The 25,916-nt window shown below is 44.0% G+C and overlaps 1 protein-coding gene across 2 annotated transcripts in view; it reads right to left on the bottom strand.

Moving 5' to 3' along the window:
• Window positions 1-25,916, bottom strand: part of DDAH1 (dimethylarginine dimethylaminohydrolase 1) — a 293,268-nt gene that overhangs the window by 16,167 nt on the left and 251,185 nt on the right. For both annotated transcript variants that reach the window (XM_051856303.2, XM_002715885.5), the window contains exons 3-4: window positions 17,153-17,226; window positions 15,913-16,032 (exon numbers count right to left, since the gene is read on the bottom strand). In XM_051856303.2, the coding sequence (XP_051712263.1) occupies window positions 15,913-16,032; window positions 17,153-17,226 (194 nt within the window). The remainder of the gene's footprint in view (window positions 1-15,912; window positions 16,033-17,152; window positions 17,227-25,916) is intronic.

The following is a 25,916-nucleotide window of genomic DNA, read 5'->3' as shown; positions in this document are numbered from 1 at the left end:
ATTTGTGGGAGGCTTAAAGAGGGTCTGTGCCCATGACTGAGCATTCTTTTTCCCTGTGGTACAGGGTAAAGAAAACCGTCACTGGGGATTCCCAACAATACTACCACTGTCTTCAACTTTACTGCCTCGGAGACTGTAAAAAACGTCTTCAGCACTTGTACAGTGCTCTGAGATCTTCCCTTCTAGGCAGCAATGTGCTGATACATGCAGGGGAAAGTGCATGCATGATGTACTCACATGAGCCTATGAAAAATTTTCTGATATAAAGGATGGGTAGCACACAATTTACAAATAATGAAACAATATTCTTCACTGGAAATTACATTTTTTCAGTTGGTTCTCACAGAATGCTTTTGTTGATTTTTGCAGAGTTTGTGTATCTCAGGCTAACTTAAAGAGACAATGAACAAATCAGTGCAGTTTTAACATGGCTGTTGGCTGATAGCTTTCACACTAATGGGAAAACCAAGTGAGACAGTGGTGAGTGCTGTGGTGCAGAAGGCTGAGTTGCCACTTGGAGTCCTGGCCACTCTCTGCTTCCAATATAGCTTCCTGCTATTTGCACGTAGGAAAAGAGCAGTTTATGGCACAGGTGGTTGGGTCCATGCCACCCATGTAGGGGACTTGGTTGGGGTTCCTGGATTTGGCCTTGCTAAAGTCTAAGTATTGTGGGCCTTTGGAAAGTGAACCAAAGAACTCTCTATCTTTATCTCTCCTCTTTCTTCAGTCTACCTTTCAAACAACTAAACTATATATTGTGGGGAGCAACTCGGACTAGACTAAGTTACTGGAATTAAGACTTATTCTATGCATCTGCTCTCCCACAATATGGCGCTGAGAAGGGAGAAACAGCTTCTACACAGCTGCCTCCAGTTCAACCAATAAACAGCAGGACCTGCTCCTGATTGGAGGAGGGCAGCGTACTCGGCGTATGGGTAGCAGAGTTGGGATTGGTGGAAGAGGACTATAAAGGAGGAGAGAGACAACATGCACCGGGAACATCTATCTGAAGGAACACCTGTGCAGCCCCCGAGAGAGCCGGCCGGCGGTGTGCCGCTCCCCCGCGGAAGTGGGGAAAGTGGCTAGGGGGAACCGCCCTTCCACGGAGGTGGAAGGGACGGTAGCCAACCCGGGAAGAACCAGCAGCAAACCCGGGGAGGGCCGAGCAGACAAAAGAACAGCGCAGGGTCCTGTGTCGTTCCTCCACGAAGAGGGGGAGCGACAATATATGTCTTTTTTTTTTCCCCAAGATTTAAGAAGGCGGGAGCCAGGAGCTTCTTCCAAGTCTCTCACGTGAGTGTTGGGGTCCAAACACTTACACCACCTTCTGATGTTTCCCCAGGTGCATTAGCAGGAAGCTAGATTGGAAATGGAATGACCAGGATTCGAACTGGCACCCATATGGGAATGCCAGCACCGCAGGTGGTGGCCTTACCTGCTATGTCACAGCTCCAGCCCTATAAATCTTAAAGACAACGAACATTAAAAAAAAAAAAAAAAAAAAAAAAAGGGAAAGTGAAACAGTGAAGACATATGAAACTGCAATTTTTCTTGTTTGATAATGATGTGGGAGTGACTTCTTTGCTGAATAGTATGATAGATTTGAATACTGAAAGAAGAATATTTCTTAATTTTCCCTCAATACAATGGCTACATGTATGATACATTTTTAAGTTTAATGTTTGTCATTAAAATTTTTACACCACTTTTGTCTAGACAATGAATAAAATGATAAATCATATTCTTGTATGTACGATTTGCTGATTCTTGTGGTGTATTGTGGTGTATTATTTGATAGGTAGAGTTATAGACAGTGAGAGAGACAGAGAGAAAGGTCTTCCTTCCTTTGGTTCACTCCCCAAATGGCTGCTACAGCCGGCGCTGCGCCGATCTGAAACCAGGAGCCAGGTGCTTCCTCCTGGTCTCCCATGGGGGTGCAGGGGCCCAAGCACTTGGGCCATCCTCCACTGCCCTCCCAGGCCACAGCAGAGAGCTGGACTGGAAGAGGAGCAACCAGGACTAGAACTGGTGCCCATATGGGATGCCGGCACCACCAGAGGATTAACCAAGTGAGCCATGGCGCCGGCCCCTAAATTTTTATTTTTTTACTTGAGAGGCAGGCACATACACAGAACTCCTCTAACGTCCTGGTTCCTGGATTACAACACAAGTGGCCCATCCTAGAAAGTGACCCCAAGTCACCCTCCACCTCCTTGTCAATGCCATAGATAACTCCAGCTTTAAAATCTGGATAATGGGGCAGGCATTGTGACACCAGCATTCCATATAAGTGCAGGTTCAAATCCTGGCTGGTCCACTTCTGATCCAATTCCCTGCTAATACGCCTGGGAAAGCAGTGGAAGATGGTTCAAGTGTTAAAAACAATTGGATCATTCAATTTTTGCTTCTTCCTGGGCAGACAATATTTTGGGATTATGAAATACTCTGATGGCACATAATATCATAAATACTTGGAAGGCAGGATGGCAAACTGGATTTGCTAAATAGGACTCAAATTCATTGAATCTCTTAAACATACAAAAAAATGACTTAGTGGCTGAATGGAAACTTAACATTCCAACTGTTCTATGGGTAAAAACTGAAATGAGAATTCACAGTCTACATTCTTAAACTCAGCTCCAATTTGAATTTTTGCTTTTGTTCTCTTGTTTTTCTCTTTTATGGCATCTTTTTTTTAAAAGATTTATTTATTTATTTGAAAGTCAGAATTACACAGAGAGAGAAGGAGAGGCAGAGAGAGAGGTCTTCCATCTGCTGGTTCACTCCCCAGTTGGCTGTAACAGCTGGAGCTGCATTGATCTGAAGCCAGGAGCCAAGAGCTTCTTCTGGGTCTCCTGGGTGGGTGCAGGGGCCCAAGGACTTGGGCCATCTTCCACTGCTTTCCTAGGTCATAGTAGAGAGCTGGATTGGAAGTGAAATTGAACCGATGCCCATATGGGAAGCCAGCACTGCAGGCAGTGGCTTTACCCACTAGGCCACAGCACTGGCCCTGGCATCTCTCTCTTTTTTTTTAAAGATTGGTTGATTTATTTGAAAGTCAGAGTTATAGAAAGAGGGAGAGGCAGAGAGAGAAACATATTTTCCATTTGCTGGTTTACTCTCCAAATGGCTGCAACAGCTAGGGCTGGGCAAGACCAAAAAGATAGTAGCCAGGAGTTTCACAGGCCTCTCATGTGGGTGGCAGGGTCTCAAGTACTTGGACCATCTTCTGCTGCTTTCCTGGGCACATTAACGGGGAGCTGGACTGCAAGTGGAGCAGCCAGGACTTGAACAAGTGCTCACATGAAATGTTGGCATTGAGTGTGGTGGCTTAACTTGCTGTGCTACAACACTGGCCCCTTACATCATCTTTTCCTTTATTTCTAGTTATTTGTAAACTGCTTTTATGAAACGAGGTGAAGTACAATTATATAATTTCAAACAGATCTTCTAAAACATCCTTTTTGATTTTGATTTGAAAGTTATTAAAAACACAAGTTTGTTGCGAAGGATTCAAATATGAAAAGTTCTATTGGGTCTCACTGCATACATTTGTTAACATTCATTGATTATATATTTAAAAATTATAAGGGGTCAGCATTGTGGTCCACAGGACTAAGCTGCCACTTGGGATGCTCCAATCCCATACAGGAGTGTCTAAGATTGAGTCCCGCATCTGCTTCTGATCCAGTTTCCTGCAATGTGTAGGGGAGGCAGTTTGTGATGGCTCAAGTAATTTGGGATATCCTGTCACTGACATGAAAGACCTGGACTGAGTTCCAGACTCTGAGTTTCAGCTTGGTCCAGCTCTGGCTGTTGCACGCACACAGGGAGCAAACCAATGGATGGAAGGCCTCCCCTCCCCACTTCTCCCCTCCCCTGCCCTCCCCTCCTTTCTCTTCTCTTCTAAGATTTATTTTATTTATTTGAAATTCAGTGTTACAGAGAGGCAGAGAGGTGGGGGGGAGGGGGAGAAAGTCTTCCATCTGATGGTTCACTCCCCAAATGGCCGCAATGGCTGGAGCTGTGCTGATCTGAAGCCAGGAGCCAGGAGCTCCTTCTGGGTCTTCCATGCGGGATAAGGGGCCCAAAGACTTGGGACACCTTCTACTGCTTTCCCAGGCCATAGCAGAGAGCCAGATTAGAAGTGGAGCAGCCGGGACTTGAACTGGCACCCATATGGGATGCTGGCACTTCAGGCAGTGATTTTACCTGCTATGCCACAGTGCTGGCCTCCAGAAGATTTCTCTGTCTGCTTCTCCTTCTCTGTCCCTCTGCCTCTCAAATAAACAAAAACTTTTCAAAAATAAATTTTATTGTGTGGAAATTATACCTCAATAAAGCTGATTTTATAAAAAGTTCTCTCCCTGCTCTAACCATCTTTCAGATTTCCAACAACTCTTGTTTTTTAAAGATTTATTTATTTGAAAGGCAGAGTCAGAGAAGCAGAGGAAGAGAGAAAGAAAGGTCTTCCACCCGCTGGTTCACTCCTCAGATGGTCATAACGGTCAGAGCTGTGCTGATCTGAAACTAGGAGCCAGGAGCTTCTTCCAGGTTTCCCACATGGGTACAGGGGCTGAAGGACTTGGGCCATCCTCTACTGCTTTCCCAGGCCATAGCAGAGAGCTGGATCACAAGTGGAGCAGCTGGGACTCGAACTGGTGCCCATATGGGATGCCAGCAGTACAGACCAGGGCTTTAACCTGCTGCACCACAGCGCAGGCCCCTCCAATAACTCTTAAAATCCTGAAGTCTCCTGATGCAATTTCCTCTGCAAGACAGACTCACTCAGAGCCCAACTTTGGGTGAGGAGCAAAGCAGAGCTGCCAATCAGGACTCAAAGTGTCACATCCTTCCTGTCACTGAATCTCCCACCTTCATACACCCTGGTTCTCTCTCAAGATCCTTCTCAAATTCTCCCTAACCAGCTTCAGAGACGGGAACAAACTGATCTGTTTCTCCTTTCTCCTGGCACTATCCCTGCTTGTAGAATTTGGCATCATGTTTGTTTTCATGCCACTGGACTAGACAGAGGGAAAGAAGGCAGACTTTATTCAAGTCTGAGGGTCAATGTGCCTGATGAGAATTAGTGTAATGAGAACTCACTGCAGAAACCTTGTATTATAATGTGAAAATGTTACCAGAGAGCAAGGCACTATATGGAAAACATGATAAATATCCTTCACCCTGTAAGAGTTTGCCACTAAAAAGACCCACAGCTTTAGAGAAAAGTTAGCACTTCATAAGCATTTATATTTCCATAACCTGGGGGATGATTATGCATGATTTTCCTTCACATGAGAGCTATTTCCCTAAAGTGCCAGTTATTTTACTCAACATGGTATTATTCTGAATGATTTTAGGAGGCATTTTCTGTGCAAGGACATAGCAATTGACTAAGGGATAATTTTCTCCCCCTGCCCTCAAATGCTAATGTGGGAAGTGGTATCTGATGAGTTGCAGACAGAGTCACTGTTCATCACAGTGTGGTCGCTGGATTACCTGTTTCAGAATCACACAGTGGTTTCGGGGCTCCCTCCTGGTCTTGCTGGATCTGAATATCTCATGGTGACTCCCTAGGATGTGATGTGCATTTTATATCTGTACTAAACGTGATTCTCAGGTATGTGAAAATTTAAGAACCACTAACATAGGCTGTTCAAATTAAATTAACATGATCCTCACACATAAGTGTTATTACGACTTTTACTGGTAATCACAAAATATAATAGATTCAGCCCCTTTCATTTAGCTTCTAATTGTATTCTTCTTCTTTTTTTTTTTTTTTCTATGGAACTCTGTGAGTTGCTTCTGGATATGTGGTCACATTTTGAACTTGGTCTCACTTCAGAAAAAGATAAAAGGGAATGGCTTATGTAACCTGTTTCCCTAGCTGGCTTTGTATATCTGCAGACAGAGGGTGTTATGAGTAATATGGGGTCTCAGTTGCAGCAGTAGAATCACCCAGGGATAATATTGAAAAATCAAGATTTGGAAATATTCTTAGACTGCTGGAGTAATCTGACCCCCAGAAAGATGAAAACAAGCAGAAATTAGAAGTGATTATTAGGAGCAGGGTAATACTAGTGGGATGGATTGTAGGAGTGTGGTAGCACATTTACTTTGCTCCTCTGGCATGTCATTATTTCTAAGGATAGTCCAAATTCTAGTCTTGTATGAGGTACTGGAGACCTTCCCCCCACCAGAGGCTAAAGAATAATTCACCATTAAAATGTCATTCCTAATTCAGTGTCTGTGTTTTACCACATGCTTTATTAGCCTTCCACCAAGCAATAGGATACTCATCAACAGCGAAGGCATTTAATACATGTTATTTCCACAGAGAAACAGTAACCTAAAACTCAACCATCCTGCTTCCAGCTCAACTGACACATTCTCTAATCCCTTTAACACCAAAGGTACTGGTGTTGGTGTGGCTGAGGACATCACACAGGTCATGCTGGGATGTACGATTTCAGATCATGGGGCAGAAATCATTCTGGGTTTGTTTGTTTTTGCAAGTCTCTCACCAAATCCATTCAGGCACGAATCAATCTGACAGTGCTAGAGATGGAGGGCATCCATGCATCACTAAAGTGATCTTTTTTGTGGGCCTCGGGAGTAGGTAGATGTAGGTTAGAAAAAATACATGAAAAAAGGGTAAATGACAGAGACTCCAAATTTGGATGAGCCCTGATTCTACTGCTGCCAATGGAAACTGAGACGGATGCCAACCCCTTAGTGTCTTACAAGCTTAGACCCTGGATGTCGACCAGGGCTGCTGCTAGCTGGCCCTGTCTCAGCACTGCCTCCACTTCCAAAATATGGAGCCAGGTCAGCAGAATCCAGAAACGTACTCTGGCTCACCAATTTTCAATGGTTCATTCCCTTGTAGGAGAATTGGGAGTTGAGGATTAATTTCACGAAAAGCACCCTGTTTGGGAGTCATTTCTGAAGTCCCTGTGTTCATCACTGCCCCCTCAGTGCCTGGCACAGTCCAGCAGCTCTGTGACAGCCCATCCAAGGGCTGGGCTGATCCCTGGGACTCCCTTTCCAGCCCATCAGCCACAATGCTCCCATCCTGCTGTAACGGGCTTTCCCCTCTGCACAGCCTGTTCAGTTTTCACGGCTGCCTTCCTACTTCAGTCCCTCCTCTCATTTATCCCTGGACCACGTGATGGCTTCTGACTAGCTTCATTATGCTCGATCTTCACTCCGTTAAATCGTTACAGGCACAGAGCCAGACAGCTTCTGAGAGGCCACCTTCAGCTTTTACTCCTCTGATTAAAAAACTCTGTGTGGCTCCCTGCAGGCAGCGGATAAGGAAAACCTCCATTCCTCTGGCCAGGGCATAAATTGAACTGTTCTCAACTCGTCCCTTATCTCTCTTTCCCTACACACAGCCCCCACTCTGCAGCCATTGTCTCTTACTTAGAAAAGAGATGTCCCCTGAAGTGTTCTGTTTGTAGCGACCATTTCTCCCGGTGTCAGTCCCTGGCTTCTGCTCCTATAGGTCCACTCACACTTCTCATCACTCGGGATCACTCCCTCCTCAAAGCTCCTATTACCTTTACTGGGAGGCCCCTGAGCCATTTATTAGGCACTTATCTGGGTTCCACTGTAACAGTATCTACCTTTTAATGTTCTCTGCAGTTTCTCTAGTTTAGTCAGAGCAGCCTTGAGGGCAGAGATTTTTTCTCATCCATCTCAGTATCCCTCTGCTTGGGATAATATCTTTCACATAATTGCTGCTCAATGATACTACTGCTGTACCATCAGGAAGCCCAAACTGCCACTGTGATTTCTTCTTTTTTTTTTTTTTTTTAAGATTTAATTTATTTATTTGAGAGACAGAATTACAGGCAGAAAGAGGGACAGACAGAGAGAAAGGTTTTCCATCCCCTGGTTCACTCCTCAAATGACCACAATGGCTGGAGCTGGGCCAATCCGAAGGCAGAAGTCAGGAGCTTCCTTTCGGTCTCCCATGTAGGTGCAGGGACCCAAGAACTGGGGCCATCTTCTACTGCTTTCCAAGGCCACAAGCAGGGAGCTGGATGGGAAGTGGAGCAGCTGGGGCCTACTATACCACCGTGCTGCACCTGTGATCTCCTTTAAATCACCTTTTTAAAAATTCCACAAAAGATAAGTTAAGCAAATCTTAGCCTCCCACCCCCCCCCCCATCAAATTTTGATGTCATTTGTTACATATCCAACTTCATGGTTACAAATGTAATTGAAGCTTCCTGAAAGAAGATGGAATGGGGTTGATCTTTGGTTTTCTTTTTTCAAACAGAAATGAAGATGTCTTATCACCTACAGCGACTGAAAGGCCAGTATCACAGTAGCCAAGGGTCTACAGTGAACCCACTTTGGAACAATCCTTATCGCTGGTGCTTTCTAATTATGTGGTTACTTTTGCCAAACAATTGCACATCCCCATGTTTAAGACACAGACTTCACCTTGACTGGCTGTCACAGAATTTCCAATGGGAAGGGATGACGCTTTCTTTCCTAGAGAGGCTGACTCAATTTTGTTTTTTTCAAGAAGAGCCTGGAAACAAGAGACAGGGGTCACACAGGGAGAGCTGGAGGCAGAGCCAGAACGACAATCCATGATTTAGATTCTAATTTCTCTGCTTTACCCTCTTGGCCATTTGGCCCTGTAAACAACTATGCTTCTTTAGTAGAACCAACATGATTATTTTTACAAGTAAATTCTTCTCTAATATCAGGATGATGCAAGTTATTTTGTTTTGCTTTTGGCACAGATCTTCACACATCAAGGTCAGGTCCTGTTGTTGGGTTTTTCTGTGTGTTGGGGGAGGGATAAGGAAACATGAGTCAATTGCAAGCTTCCTGTTCTCAGAAAATGGTAACATTAGTGGTTTTGGGTAACTTGGAATATTTCGAAGATGAATTTTAGCATGTCCAATGGATTGAATGATGGTATCCCAATAATTACCCAATTAAGTATTTTATTTCAAGTTTATATAATGTTGAGTTCTAGGTAATAAAAAGGTAATGAGTTTCCAGCTCTCTTTGGCTTTAATTTGGCTACCTGCTCTGCTTTTACTGCTAGGCTAACTGGAATACGTTGCTTTGCATATGACACAGGCATTGGCTTCTTATGGTGCACATTTTGCAGGACTCTAATTCATGTGCTTTTGGAAGCTGTAGGTATCCTTGAGGGCACTGGCTCTCAGCATGGCCCGTGCTTCAGAAATCACCTGTGGAACTTTTCAAAAATGCAGGTGCCTGGGCTCTACATCAAACCCAGAATTCCAGAATTTTCTGACAGGTTCAGAGCAGTGTGTTTTCTGAAAGCTCCTCTGATGATTTCACACCACATATCTACTGGGACCCACTCGCTGAAGGTTACTTACAGACTTTTTTGTTCATAAACAAGAGTGTTGGCTTGCAAGGACCCTTCAAAGACCATGCACCCCACCACCTAACAGATGCCTGAATCCCCTACCACGTCTGGCAGAGTCAGCTGAACACTCTTTGATGTTCTAGTCCTTAATGGACAGAATGAATTGCACTTTAAATGTAATTTCTTCCGCTTTTACCTCTGACAAGTCCAAAAGAAAATAAAATGCACATCATTATTCCCTTTCTCCCACTTGGCCAATTTTGCCTTCTTTCTGCCTTGGGACTACTGCTAAAATTCAGCATGGCTGTTTTGGTCTCACAGCTTCAAATTATTTATTGCCTTATCATGCCAAAGCATTTTATTTTGGCAACTCCAGCCTTGTTGGCATCCAGCTCTGGGAATATTGTTAGATAAGGCAATTGCTGCCAGGCAAAGCAGCATAAACACTTGGTACAAATTCAAGGGCTATTTGGTTTTGTATTTTAATTTCTTCATACAGACATGGTAGATTAAAAAACGTCATTGTTTTGTGGATCAGTGAATACAACTGGGATGGACAGCCAGATAATAAGACTAAATTAAACATACAATGGGATTGTCAGTATGCCTTTCACAGCAGAGATCCAAAGTGGAAAATCTTGTGGCTACACACTATAATTCCCTGTGACAACAACAACTAAAAATGCACTCTTTATTTTTCCATTTCAATCACCCTGTTGATACCAGTTAGTTCCCATTCTGTCTTTGGGTTTTGCTATTACCGCTCTGTTGTCATTAAAGGAAATTCCAGGCAATAAAAAAAAATACAAAATCCAAACACATTAAGAGTTTTTCCATCTTCTTTTTTTTTATATGGCCATCTATAAAATAACATGGACATTTTTGGAAATAAAATCAAAGCTGAAGTTGAGTCAAAACAAGAGGAAATATTCTTTGAGTGATCTCTATTATATAGTTAGTCATTCAAAAGAAAGCCAGGCTGTGTGTGATGTAATTTAAATTAGCTGCAAAGCAGGCCTCATCCTCATTCAAGGAATTTTATAAATGCAGTTAGTTATTTCACCAAGTAGATAAGAAACCTAAAAGACATTTCCATGAGATGCATTGTGAGCATTTTAATTTAAAATTACAAGTCAACTGGAATTACATTTGTTATATTTTAGTTCCATTTACATGACAAAGACACAAAAATGGAGTGATGGCTTCTTAATTCTTTTTTCACCACATCCGTTTTGTATTTCTATTAAAATAATTTAAAAATAATAGCTTATTGTAATTCAAAAGAATGGAATTATTAATAAATGAAAGAAAGGCCACTGAACAAAATTGTGGATGCCAAAAGGATGACACAATTGGCCTTGGTCTCCTGGTGGGGTGAGGAGGGCGGGGATGCTTCTCTTGCTGCCTGGCCGGCAGATGGCACAGTGCCCCAGCCTGTGCCTCCAAGGCTGGGTCAGTGGCTCGCGCCTCTGATCCCCTTCAGGAGTTTTAGCTAAAGGTCACCGAGACCTCCCCCCTTCCTTCCTTCCTCCTTTCCTTTCCTAAATCCTCCCTTCCTTCCTTCCTTTCATTCTTCCTTCTTACCCACCCCCACTCTTCCCCAGCCCCATCAACTGGAGGACTGAATGCTACCTACCAAGGAGACTGAGTTAAAGATCATTACTGAGAATTACTGTGGGTCCCTCTTGAGGGCAGATATCAGTCTGTCCTTCCATGACAGATAGCATGCAATTAGTCCAGGTTTTTGGCATGGATCTAGGAAAGAACAGGGTGAGACGCAGTACAAATTTGCCCTTTCTGATGCCTTTTCCTCCCTTAAAGAGATTAAAAGCAGGCTAGTCTGTAGGAAAGCCAGGCATCATGCAGAGGGGAAGTCAGGGGCTTGGGAGCTCACAGGCCTAGCTGCTGGGAAATAATTATTCCAATAATATAAGACATGTATTTTTCCCAAAATTAAAAAAAGTATCCCATACCAAGCAGTCCTCTGGCCTGTGATTCACTCTCTCCTTAAGGTAACCATTATTCAGACTGCTAACACTATAGAGTGGTTTTGATTGTTTTACTTTAAATCAATGGAATAATAGTACATTATTCTTCAGACATGGGCTCCTATTGCCAACATTATGTTTGTGAGCAGCCATTGGAGTGAGTTCTCATCACGCAGAGGCAAACATCCCTTCAGGATAAGAATTAGTAGGCTCAAGGCCTGTGCTTGTATTAATGACTCTTACAACCTTTCCTTTTATAACTAAAGGGTAGGGGGAAGATGGTGATTGTCCAGGGCCATAAAAGGAATGCTGAAATGTGTGGAAGAAAAACCATGGAAAGGGCAGGGTGCTGTAAAGACTATTTTTGGTTAAACAATAGTATTTCTAGGATCAGATTTGATACTAAATATCTTCAGGAATTCTTTCAAAAAAAACCTACTTTCCATAGCCATAGTAAAACGCAGTAATAAATGCTTTCTTCCTTCCCTGCTACCCTGTAATAAATGTGTTCTGGGCTTTTTAGCAGAGAGTTGCTAAAATCTTCCTGCATGGATGATTTCATTTAAATAGACAATGCACACACTATTGAATCTACTCCAACCTAGACAGGTATGATGACTATCTCCATAAGCGCCCACTTCATTAACCAAGAATAGGCTGCAACACATGTTTCAAATGCAATAAGACTACCCAGAAACCCCTGGCTCTAAGTTTTCTATGAACACGCAGGAAGCGGCTTTCCGACTCAGAAGGGAACAAGGAGGCAGAGAGCACTGATAGATGTAGGAAGCATTCCGGCTGTCGGCGTGTGGCACTGAGATGCATGGCTCACCTATACTTAAAGAACAGGCCCTCTGAAGAGATGCCCAAATGGCCACATTCTCTACAGAGGCAAGGACTCAGACACCAAGGTTTGTAAGAGACCAAATCAGGCCTTCCCTGAGCCTGTCAGATCCTAGATACCAGCAAAAAACGGGAAGGGGTGGGTAGTTCGAGAAAAAAGGGAAGAGGAGAGGGAGCTCAGCAAAAACCAATCCATGGTAAAAGAATCAGAAAAAATTTTCCAATAGCAAAAGAATGAGTATGCAGTGGGGTGGGCCAATGGAGCAAGGAGAATCAGGGCCCAGGAAACCTAACTCTGGAGCCACGAGATTCTACTCAAAATATCTATTTCAACAGGTCTCAGTAGTTTCATTCATAAAATGAGAAAAGTAAAACCAATAATACTTTTACTAATTGTATATAATTTTTCTGTCTATGCATCTGTCTTCCTGCCTGTCTGTATCAATATTTATGTCTCATTAGCAATTATATCCCTGGCTCTAATACAGGAGCCAAACTGTTCTTGAATAAATACACTGCTCAGTTCTCTTTAATCTGAATTTCACTAACCCATCTATTTCCAACCTCAGACCATTCCCTCAGGGAGCCTTCATTATTCTCCAGATCAATTTGTCCTCCTCCTTTAACTACAAGGTAAGAGGACACTTTTGATGCTAGGAACATGGCAGGTGGGCATTCGCCAACTCCACAGGACCATGGTTTAGGCAGCAGATTTGCTGATGGAAAATATGATCTCCAAAGAATGTCTTTCTAGCCTGTGAGGATTATTTATAGCTTCTGACACAGAAGGCTTCAAGTAGAGAATGAACATCATTATTAACACTAACTCAAATAAACTCTACAGGAAGGAGGACAATAAAGTTCTCCTAGGATGCCCTTAAGAGATAGAGTTTTGGAAAATTTGGAAATGGGAAGGGAACAGAGACATGGGAGTGACTTGCTAAGCCACACAAAGGATTTGGGGTTTGGCTTCTTTTGCTATGCCATGCATGGTCTTCTTTTCTGACTTCAAGGTCTTCCCCTCCAATTTGTTTTCTGCAAAAGGGATGTTGGTACAACCTCTCTGAAGTAAATGTGAACCCTCTGCTCAGAGACTGGTGGGTGCCCAGACTCCTGCTTCACAGTGATAATCCTGGTGTCCTCACTTTTAAGTTTCTAGCTCTTTGGATCTCACTTGCTGCCCCCTCCCCCAATGTACCTTCAAAAGTCCACATCAGTTTTTGCTTATGCCCATGTCCCCATCTGGAAACTCTTACTGAAGCCCACCATGTCAAATGTCACCCATGCTTCAAGACCCATGTCTAGTGTCATTTTATTGTCTCCAGGAAGCTTACTCTGAATCCATAGTCCTCGAGGAGTTCTCCCCTCTCCACTGAACTTTGAACAGAAGTTAGAGTTTATTTTGTGAAACACAGTGCTAATTCATCATGTTATCTCTTACTGTGTTATGTACTAGTCTCTCTAGACTATCTGAATTAGGAACATATTAAGTTAGGGACATACTGAGTTAGGGACATGCTATCTTTTTAAAAAAGATTTATTTGGAAGTCAGAATTAGAAAGGGACAGAGAGAGAGAGAGAGAGAGAGAGATCTTCCATCGGCAGGTTCACTCCCAAGATGGCCACAATGGCTAAGGCTGGGTCAAGCCAAAGCCAGGAGCTAGGAGCTTCTTCCAGGTCTCCCACATGGATAGTAGGGGCTCAAGTACTTGGGCCATCTTCTGTTGCTTTTCCCCAGGCCATTTATAGGGAGCTGGATCAGAAGTGGAGCAGCCAGGACTCAATCCAGAGCCATATGGCTTAAGCCACTGTGCCATGATGCCAGTCCAGTGAACAAGCTATTTAAGTTATGGGCATCTAACCAGTGTGGCAGAAGGGGCCACTTTTTCTAATTTGTCCACTCAGAGTTCTTTCTGCTAATTCACACTAAGGCATGGTTTAGGCCAGCATAAGCTCTCTCTGGTCCTTGTAATTGATTTCACACCACACCAGCTGCCATGGGTCAATCCCACAGTCACTCCCTTAGGAGAAAAATCATCTTCCTCGATTACTTAGATGACACATCCATCAGATTCTTTCTTTCAAGATGTCACCTTTTTTTACACATAGCAAGTAGACACAATCTTCCAGATGAAGTAGAACAAAGGAAATGAAGAAATGAAGAAAAAACCCACCATGACACAAATCAAATTCCGGGACAGACTGTTCAGCTGCAATTGCCCAAAACCCTGGAAATACAGAGACAGTTTGGGAGAGGAGGAAAAGAAAGTCTGGGTGAGCTAGCTGAAAACACTGCAGGTAATGCATAGGGAAAATTCATCTCAGCACAACGACTGCTTCCCAGACAAATATCATCAGGTTTAGCACTGACACAGAAGAAGAGAAGACCTGGAAGGGCAAACCAATAAATTACATAGATATTAGTGCACATAGATTTGCTGTCTTTGCCTATCAGGAGTTTCTGGGTTTTGGTCCTTGAGTAAGTCATGCAAGTTGACATGCAGGGCCACCCAAGAGGAAGAAGCTATAGTCCCAGCCAATTATTTAGTATTAGCCTTGTGACCTGGGGTGAGTCACTCAATCTAGTTTTCTCATCAGCACAATGGAGAGAACAGCACCTAATGCATGCATTCATCCATTCTCCAGGCATTTATGAAGGGCCTGCTAGAAGCCATGCACCAAGAGGCACAATGGAGAGAGCAAAACTGACACAGCCTTTGTCACTACAGGTGCCGGATACCTCCCCCAGGGTTGAAGTTATGGTGAAGTGCTCTCTGAAATGGAGAGCACTTTCACAGGGAAGGTCTTCTTTATTATCCATGATTTCCACTCTTGATCTGTCTGTGTGGCCTGGGCAAGTCATAATTTTCCCAGGCTTTCCTATTCTCATATAAAAAAATGAGGAGATTTCCTGTCCTAAAATTTAATTATTCCAAATGAAAATAAGAAGTTATGCTTTTTAGGTCCTTCTGAATCATGATTTTCTGAAAGATCATTGGGAAATAGTTCAGACACAACAAACCAATAAGAATATTATTAGCAAGCCTTTGTGTACCAGTTCCCCCACTTCAGAGACAGAACATTAGAAGGAGTGTTATCAGCTGCCATGTCTTCTTTCCCTCAGCCCCTCAAAGCTTGGAGTTTATTATTCTCAATCACAGCCTCCCTCCCTCCCTCGCACCCTCCCTTCTTTTGACGGACAGAGTTAATGAGAGAGAGAGAGAGAGACAGAGAGAAAGGTCTTCCTTCTGTTGGTTCACTCCCCAAATGGCTGCTATGGCCAGCGCTGCGCCGATCCGAAGCCAGGAGCCAGGTGCTTCCTCCCAGTCTCCCCTGAGGGTGCAGGGACCCAAGCACTTGGGCCATCCTCCAGTGCCTTCCCGGGCCACAGCAGAGAGCTGGACTGGAAGAGGAGCAACCAGGACTAGAACCCGGGGTACCAGCGCCAGAGGCGGAGGATTAGCCTAGTGAGCCACGGCGCTAGCCAATTTCAGCCTTTCAAGGAAACCCGGTGTGTAACTAAATGGTTCACCAGTGAAGAGTTCTTCCCACCTTTAGGTGTTCCTGGTTCCTAATGAATGTGACATCACAGCAGGGTACATCACACATAGCTCAAATGTCAGTCCATTCTTTCCCTGCCAACCCTGCTTGCTGCCCACCAGCAAAGAGAACTGGGAAAACCCCGAGAAGGAGCAGTCTCCTCTTTACCTTGAGGGCCTTCTGCGCAGGTTCACTGGACCCAATGGCGATCAGGTTAGGCCCTGCCATGCTGCAGAAACTCTTCAAATGCAAGGCATCAGCCACTGGGACTGTGGAGACCGCATAGTCCTATGTGGATTGCAAAACAAAACAAAACAAACAACAGCTTGGGACTGCAGAATAATTCTAAAACTGATTAAAAACCTGCCTGAACCATGTGTGTTCACTGGCAGGCCATGAATGTCTGGAAGGAAAACTGGGGCCAAGAGGATTTGGTATTTCCAGCTAAATGAAGACTGCTTCTAAGAAGAAAGCATAGAGCTCCCTTCCAGATGTGGCTGTATCAACAGCTTTGCTGGCTGTTTGGCCTGTGGCAGGGCTGTGATGGGGTGGTGTGTTTGAATATCCTCCAAAAACTGCCTCGCAGGGAATTTCTTGGGGGTTATATTTCTTTCTTTAAAATTTTTTTTGGTTGTTTATTTTCATTTTACTCGAAGGGCAGTGACACAGAGAGGGATCTTGTATTGTCTGGTACATTCCCCAGATGCCTATAACTTGGGCTGGGGAGTCAGTCCAGGTCTCCTTTGAGAGAGACCCAAATATTGGCACTAACAGCTGCTCTCTCTGGGGTGTGTATTAGCAGGAAACTGGGTCAGAAGTGGAGTGGAGTTGAGACTGGAACCAGCGACTGTGATATGCGATACAGGTATCCCAAGCGGTTTTGTAACTGCTGCACTAAATATTACCTCAGTTGTATCCATTTTTAAGCAGTCCTGCAAGCTGATCTATTAATTTCCAGTAAAGGGAATTTGAGAGGTTGTATGTGTAACATCTAGCAGTTTCCAGCACATAGTAGGCACCCATGTAGAGGTGACCTTTAATTCCAATGTGAAAAAATCACATTTCATTTCAGACTCAATTGAGACATCCAGCTTTTTTTTCCCCTGAAACCGCTGATTGTGCCAGGAACATCTGCCAAGTGTTTGCATGATTATACCCTGGAAGAAAACCTAAGATGCCCATGCGAACTTTATCTGTTGCTTCTGTGGTAATCCAAGGAAGTCTGTTTATTGAGAAATTTGAACTTGATAACTTCTAAGACATCCAATAAATTTAAAAATATTAGGAACTTTTTGCAAAGCTGATGGAATATAAACACCATTATTCAAGACATATTTTTGTAATGGGTCTATGAATATTTATTAAGTCGTAATTACTCTGTGCCAGGCCTAAATTATCCTTTACCTACCTTAAAAGTATCAGCCAAGATTTCAGCACCTCGTTGATTTGTCCTTTTGGAAAGGCCCACAAAAAATTCTCTTCCTATAACAGACGTCATGGAACATAGTGAGTGAGCGGCCTCAGGGAGTGCACACCGTTTACCTATAAATAATCACACAGTTCTGTCCTGTCCACAGCGCTGAGGATAGCTCCATTAAGAGACCCTCACCCCTCTTTACTGGGGTGGGTGGGTGGGAACCAAACAACCAAACCAAACAAAAACTGAAAAACCAAAACTGACTTCAAACTATTGCCCTTGAAAAGAAACCTTTCAAAATTCATAGAGGCAGACAGCAGAAGGGTGGTTTCCAGGCACTGAGAGACGGGGTAGACAGGGAGTCACCCTTTCACGGGCACAGGGCTGCAGTGTGGGGAGATGAGAAGGTTCCCGAGACTCGAGTGGTGATGGTTGCAAACAGCGTGAATATACTTCCCACCTCTGAACTAAATACTTAGGACTGAGTAAAATGTTGTGAACTTTTACTTAGGAAATAATAGAATTAAGCACATTAATAATCTGTAATCAGAAATGAAGGAAGAGCAATTAGTTAACAGTGGTAGTCCTCCCTCCATGCCCACTGGGAAACAATACCAGTTATTGGGGATGAAGTAGGCTCCCTTTCTTGTGATGGTCCTGTAAGGGCTAAAGAAATCATCTGGGACAAAGTGAATTTAGTGCTGGCTTCTAAGAGCGCTGCCTTGGAAACAATGTATATATTTCTTTCAAATCAAAACATCAAAAGATACCTATCTACAAAGTGCCAAAGTTTAAGAGGACAGAACTTTCCTTTTATTTGATTTTTCTGAAGTTATTCAATTTTTCTACCCAGAAAGATAAACCTAGGTAAAAATGGTTTCTTTATCATAGGCGAGCAATTATAGTAGACAGGGTCAGGCAATACTTTCTCATCCTCCCCCAATTCTCTGGAAAAGAATCCCACATGAAATGTGGAAGAAAACATTGAAAGAAAAATCAGCATCACTTTGACCCAGAGCGTGTGGTAAAGTATCAGAACAGCCGTATGGAAGCAAGTGTTGGACTGACTTTACAAATGCTGCAACTTTTATCTTCATAATATCCTTACAAAAATGGCAAATTACATAGGTCAAATGACAGTAGGAAAATTATGACAATTCTAAGGGCTTCTGGCTTTTTTTTTTTTTAGGGGAACAGCATGTTTATGTTGACCTTTAAGAAAATTTACCACATGAAAACCAAAATTTAAGTTATGAAGAGGTCTTTCACTTGACAAAAGTATTACTTTATGAAAAAAATACACTGTAATGCAAAATGCCATTTCTTTAATTATTTTAAGATAAAAATAGACACGTATACAACTTTTAAGAAAAAGAGTTAATGTATTAGGCAAGTTTCAACAAATTTATAGGAGGATCTGCATACTATTTCCATTTTAAAAGACTAAGGTATGGGAACACAATTGTTGTTGTGTGGTGTAGTGGGTGAAGCTGCCCCCTGTGATACAGTCATCCCATATGGATGCTGGTTCAAGTCCTGGTTGCTCCACTTCCTATCACATGGATGGTTAGATCCTCATTCAATTTTCTTTCTTTTCTGGGTGGGATGCCTTCACTAATGGGATACACTTCCGTTGTATTCATCACCTTATTACATGTTCAGTAAGAAAGATCAGTGGCTTTAGGTGGCATCAGTCTGATTCTTCTATTTTTTATTTTTTTTATTTTTAACAGGCAGAGTGGACAGTGAGAGAGAGAGAGACAGAGAGAAAGGTCTTCCTTTTTGCCGTTGGTTCACCCTCCAATGGCCACAGTGGCCGGTGCGCTGCTGATCCGAAGCCAGGAGCCAGGTGCTTTTTTTTCCTGCTCTCCCATATGGGTGCAGGGCCCAAGCACTTGGGCCATCCTCCACTGCACTCCCTGGCCACAGCAGAGAGCTGGCCTGGAAGAGGGGCAACCGGGACAGAATCCAGCGCCCCGACCGGGACTAGAACCCTGTGTGCCGGCACCGCAAGGCAGAGGATTAGCCTATTGAGACACGGCGCCGGCCCTGATTCTTCTATTGTACATTTCCCATCAAACTTTTATGTTTAAAGATTTATTTATTTGAAAGAGTTACAGTGAGAGAGGGAGACACACACACACACACATACAGAGAGAGAGAGAGAGAGAGAGAGAGAGAGAATCTTCCATCTGCTGTTTTACTCCCCAGGTGGCCACAATGTCTGGGAACAGGTCAGGCTGAAGCCAGGAGCCAGGAGCTTCTTTTGGGTGCAGGGGCCCAAGAACTTGGGTCATCCTCTGCTGCTTTTCCCAGGCCATTAGCAGGGAGCAGGATCAGAAGTGGAGCAGCCAGACTTGAAATGACACCCTTGCATTGCACATGGAAGTTTTACTCCCTATGCCACAACACTCCATATACCTCCCCTCCCCCAAACTTTTATATAATGGTTTTAGGAGCAGGTGTTGTGGAGCAGTGGGCTAAGCTGTGGCCTGTGATGCCAGAATCCCATAGCAGAGCCAGTTCATTATCCAGGGGTTCTGCTTCCTATCCAGCTCCCTGCTAATGTGCCTGGGAGGGCAGCAGAAGATGACTCAAATGCTTGGGCTCCTGTCACCCACATGGGAGACCTGGATGAAGTCCCAAGTTCCTGCCCTTGGCCTGGCCCAGACCCATCCATTGCAGCCATTTGGGGAGTGAATGAGTGTATGGAATATTTCTCTCTCTGTCTCTCCCTTTCTCTGTCACTCTGCCTTTAAAAGAAAAACAAAAGCATTTTTAAAAGAAAACAATTGTTTAAACAACCTTTGATCATCATTGCACAGATCTAATATTTTATTATGGGTCTGCATTTATTTACTGGAATTCTAAAAAGAAAATCCTTCCTCAATCAAGCCTTTGGTTTAGTTGAAATATAATTCACAAAAGAAAGGCAGGTCCATGCTTGTGTCTTTGTGTTTTTGTTTCTACATATCAATTATTAATGAGTTAGTGTTTCAGCAACTTACAATAATGGCCAATAAGTTCTTCATTTGAGAGAATGAGCGAGGGTGAGAACATGAGCTAGAGCAAGCCCATCAACTGGTTCATACCCCAACGGCCTGCAATGGTGGGTTGAAGCAGGGAGCCAGGAACGCAGCCCAGGTCTCCCAATTGAGTGGCAGTAGTCCAACTACTTGAGCCATCACCTGCTGCTTCCCAGGGTCTGCAGTAGCAGGATGGTGGAGCCAAAACGAGGAATCAAACCCAGGCACTAGATAAGGAATGTGGGCATCCTAACCTCTAAGCTTGCCCCACTGAATGGTTTTTTAAAAACCCATCACGGCTGGCGCCACGGCTCACTAGGCTAATCCTCCGCCTTGCGGTGCCAGCACACAGGGTTCTAGTCCTGGTCGGGGCGCTGGATTCTGTCCCGGTTGCCCCTCTTCCAGGCCAGCTCTCTGCTGTGGCCAGGGAGTGCAGTGGAGGATGGCCCAAGTGCTTGGGCCCTGCACCCCTTGGGATACCAGGATAAGCACCTGGCTCCTGCCATCAGATCAGTGTGGTGCGCTGGCTGCAGCGCGCCGGCCACGGCGGCCATTGGAGGGTGAACCAACGGCAAAAAGGAAGACCTTTCTCTCTCTCTCTGACTGTCCACTCTGCCTGTCCAAAAAAAAAAAGAAAAAAAAGAAAAGAAAACCACCCATCACACACTAATTACTCAATGATTAAATCATAAGGAATCTAGAAAACATTCAGAATTAAAGGAGAGAAATATTTCTATCAAAACAAGAAGGAGTCTGCTAAAGCAGTACATGGAGGGAAAGTTGTACAGCATAAACAGTTATATTAGAGAAGGTGCAAGGCTCAAAATTAATGAGATTAAAAATCTAATCCAACCTGAGATGGAGAAAAAAAGAACAAAATAAAAACAACTAAATCTCAAGGAAGGAAATAAAGATAGAAACAGAAAGGAAACATTTAGGAGACAGAGTTCAACAAAGTCAATGGCTGGTCCTTTGATAAGATTAAAAATTGACATATAACAGGTAAAAAAACCCACAAAGAATGAATGTAGCTATATTGTGAATGTAAAGAGGATATATATATATATATATTTAATATTTATTTTATTTATTTGAAAGAGTTATAGAGAGAGGCAGAGACAGAGAGAGAGAGGTCTTCCATCTGCTGGTTCACTCCCCAGATGGCCGCAATGACCAGAGCTGCACCGATCTGAAGCCAGGAGCCAGGAGCTTCTTCCAGGTCTCCCACATGGGTGCAGGGGCCCAAGGACTTGGGCCATTTTCCACTGCTTTCCCAGGCCATAGCAGAGAGCTGGATCGGAAGTGGAGCAGCCAGGACTAGAACTGGCGCCAATATGGGATGCCTGTGGGTCAGGCCAGGGCTTTAACCTGCTGTGCCACAGTGCCGGTCCCAGAGGATATATATTTGAAGTTGTTGTGAAGCTTAAACATATATTAAGAAGATATGAGGGCTGGCGCCGCGGCTCACTAGGCTAATCCTCCGCCTAGCGGCGCCGGCACACCGGGTTCTAGTCCCGGTCAGGCGCCGGATTCTGTCCCGGTTGCCCCTCTTCCAGGCCAGCCCTCTGCTGTGGCCAGGGAGTGCAGTGGAGGATGGCCCACGTGCTTGGGCCCTGCACCCCATGGGAGACCAGAAAAAGCACCTGGCTCCTGGCTCCTGCCATCGGATCAGCGCGGTGTGCCGGCCGCAGCGCGCTGGCCGCGGCGGCCATTGGAGGGTGAACCAACGGCAAAGGAAGACCTTTCTTTCTGTCTCTCTCTCTCACTGTCCACTCTGCCTGTCAAAAAATAAATAAATAAATAAAAATAAAATAAAAAAGAAGATATGAGCCGGCGCCGCAGCTCAATAGGCTAATCCTCCACCTAGCGGCGCCGGCACACTGGGTTGTAGTCCCGGTTGGGGCGCCGGATTCTGTCCTGGTTGCTCCTCTTCCAGGCCAGCTCTCTGCTGTGGCCTGGGGAAGGCAGTGGAGGATGGCCCAAGTGCTTGGGCCCTGAACCCCATGGGAGACCAGGAGAAGCACCTGGCTCCTGCCTTCAGATCAGCATGGTGCGCCGGCCATGGCGGCCATTGGAGGGTGAACCAACGGCAAAAGAAGACCTTTCTCTCTGTCTCTCTCTCTCACTGTCCACTCTGTCAAAAAAATAAATAAATAAAAAAAGAAGATATGAAATGTGTTATATCCAACATTTTGTAAGCTTAGATAAACTAGACAAAATCTTAGAAAATAGAACCCATTGGGTGGGTACTGTGGCATAATGGGTAAAGCCGCTGCTTGCAGTGCCGGCATCCCATATGGGTGCTGGTTCAAGTCCTGGCTTCTCTACTTCCAATCCAGCTCCCTGCTAATGCACCCGGGGAAAGCAGCAGAAGATGGCCCAACTCCTTGGGCCCCTGCACCCACAAGGGAGATTAGCAAGAAGTTCCTGGACATTGTGGCCATTTGGGGAATGAACCAGCAGATTGAAGAGCCCCCAGCCCCCGCACCTTGCCCTCTCTGTAATTCTTTCAAATAAATAAATAAATAATTTTTTTAAACAAGGAACCCATCAAAACTGATTTAGGAAACCCAAGCAGTCATACAGTCATTGAAGAAACTGAATCAGTTTAAAATCTTCCCACAGAAAAAGCACCACGCTTCAACAAATAGGCAATTCAAATAGTATTAGTTCCAAAGAATAGAACAGGAGGAGATGCTCCCTAATACATTTATGAGGCTAATAGAACTCTTCTACCACAACCAGGCAAGGATAACAAGAAAGAAAAACCATAGGCCATGAAAATAAAAGTTTAAATATTAGCAAAAAAATCTAATACTGTATTAAAAGTGAGTAGATCATGATCAAATTTGTATTTCATTCCAGAGATGCAAGATTGACCAAACTTCAGAAAATCAATTAGTATAACTAGCACATTAGTAAATTAAAGAAGAATATCACAACTCATCTCACTGATGCAAAAAAAGAGTTTAACCTATCATCTGAATTACATTTTCAGGTGTTTACCTTAGAGAAGCTCTTCTAGGAGACACACAACAATGTGTGTACACGGCAGCATCAGACACAAAGTAGAAAACACTCAAATATACATCAGCACCAATGAATGGATACAATAGTGTATTCTTGCTAGATATTAAGCATCAGTATGGGAAACGAACAGCAAGCTATACATATTAACTTATCCCAAAGGTGGAAAAATCATGTAAGAGTTGATATAGTGGGACTCTAATGATATAAAGCTATGTGACAAGCAAAAGTAAATAACAGGCCGGCGCCGCGGCTCACTAGGCTAATCCTCCGCCTAGCGGCGCCGGCACACCGGGTTCTAGTCCCGGTCGGGGCGCCGGATTCTGTCCCGGTTGCCCCTCTTCCAGGCCAGCCCTCTGCTGTGGCCAGGGAGTGCAGTGGAGGATGGCCCAGGTGCTTGGGCCCTGCACCCCGTGGGAGACCAGGAAAAGCACCTGGCTCCTGGCTCCTGCCATCGGATCAGCGCGGTGCGCCGGCCGCAGCGCGCTGGCCGCGGCGGCCATTGGAGGGTGAACCAACGGCAAAGGAAGACCTTTCTCTCTGTCTCTCTCTCTCACTGTCCACTCTGCCTGTCCAAAAAAAAAAAAAAAAAAAAAAAAAAAGTAAATAACAGGTATTTATTAATACATAATTTAAGAATACACACTGAAATAAAGCTCAAAGGAAGCCCAGGCAATGATTAACATGGAACTCAGAGAATGGGTACTTGAGCCTGGGAGCAGGCAGAGGTGGGGACCTCCAGGGACTTCTTATGGTCTTAGCAAGGTTGTATTTTTTAAGCCTTCTGGTAGGACCCAGGTGTTCACTTTTTTTACTGGTCTTTAAAGTGTGCATAAGATTTTATAATGCTTTTTACATACTCTACATTTCACAAAGATAAATAAATAAAAGTTGAGGTAAGTTGATGTCTAAAAGAGAAACAGATTGAAACCATTTTTGCCAGTAGCTGTTTGCTTGACTGACGGAGTTCCCAGCAGGAGTTGGCATTGGAAAGCTGTCTTCCTTCTGTCTGTTTCCTGATAAATTATTAATGAAGCTCTGAGTTGTACAAGCAACAGGGCACAGAGCACACAGAAAAGTGCTACAGATTTTGTTTCTTACCCAACTCTGCCCGGTTCCAAAACTGAGCAGTAATAGTTATACAATGTTGTGAATGTAATTAATGCCATATGAATTATATGTCATATGTCATTTCTTACAATTAAGAAAACAATTGAGAAGAAGGAACCAGAAGGCAGGACCAGATGTTAGGTGTGAATCAGCAGAGAGATATCCCAGGGCATTTCAATTTTGAATAAAATAACTGTTAAGACATGGACTTGTGTACTGAACATAGCAAATGGAAAAGTCCAGAGATAGAATCAAAGGCAAGCTTCACTGTGTAAGACCTAACAAGAAGATGGAACACAAATTTAACCTTGAGATGATGTGGACAGATTTTGGAGCAAGGAGAGAAATTCCCAGTGTAAGTTTGCCTTCTCTTGGAGGAGATGTTAGAAGGTGTGTTCAGTTCAGCTTCTGGGCTGACAACATAAGTGGCAACACAGCTTGTTTAAGCCATATTTCAGATGTTATCAGTACCTGCATCCTGCATACAGTAAGTTTTTTTTTTTTTTAGTATTATTATAAACTGTGTTCTGGCAAAAAAAAAAAAAAGAGTTGTATTATAAGGAAGTTTGATTTCCACATCTAGCTTTTCACAAAAGCCTATTTTCTAAGAGAAACAGGCTGTTGTTTTGTGGGGGCAAAAAGAATGAAAGTGCCATCAATGGGAGACACAAAGAATATTCTAAGAGGGAACTTACTAGGCAGATTCAAACAATGCCTGAGTCTGCTTTGGAATGATCAGAGCTGAGAATGCAGCATGGGACTCCTTGTCCCCTTGTTCTGTGATCTTGTGGGCATGCAAACTAAACCCAGAGGCAGGACATTGCCAAGAGCAGTGACAGCACAGGTGGCTCAGTGTACAACACCAGGGGATGTGAGACTGGTGCTCCTGGAAGTAGCCAGCGTGCTAGATGACAGCCACTCATAGGCACCTGGCACTGAGTGAGAAACTACACAAATGTCATGGGGTGGACACTTACTATGGCTTCCAGACAATAATTCTATAGAAATACAAGTAATACAAAACAGCTCTTTTGTACTAAAACACACATGGCCATCTCTTGGCCATATCCATGGGATTCAATATGAAATTCACTGTAGCTTAAATTTTTATTTATTTATTTATTTATTTATTTTTTATTTTTTGACAGGCAGAGTGGACAGTGAGAGAGACAGAGAGAAAGGTCTTCCTTTGCTGTTGGTTCACCCTCCAATGGCCGCCGCGGCCGGCGCGCTGCAGCCAGCGCACCGTGCTGATCCGATGGCAGGAGCCAGGTACTTATCCTGGTCTCCCATGGGGTGCAGGGCCCAAGTACTTGGGCCATGCTCCACCGCACTTCCCGGGCCACAGCAGAGAGCTGGCCTGGAAGAGGGGCAACCGGGACAGAATCCGGCGCCCCGACTGGGACTAGAACCCGGTGTGCCAGCGCCGCAAGGCGGAGGATTAGCCTAGTGAGCCACGGCGCCGGCCTTGTAGCTTAAATATTAAAGCAAGAAACTTCATGTTTTCAGTGGCCACTTGAGCTACATTTTCAAATCCCTAGGACAAGCCTTTACTGTTAGGGTTACTAGGGAAATAGGCATTTATTTTTTGA

Source organism: Oryctolagus cuniculus, chromosome 7 (genome assembly GCF_964237555.1).
Source record: "Oryctolagus cuniculus chromosome 7, mOryCun1.1, whole genome shotgun sequence".
NCBI lineage: Eukaryota > Metazoa > Chordata > Mammalia > Lagomorpha > Leporidae > Oryctolagus > Oryctolagus cuniculus.
This window is presented reverse-complemented; position numbering and strand designations above follow the sequence as displayed.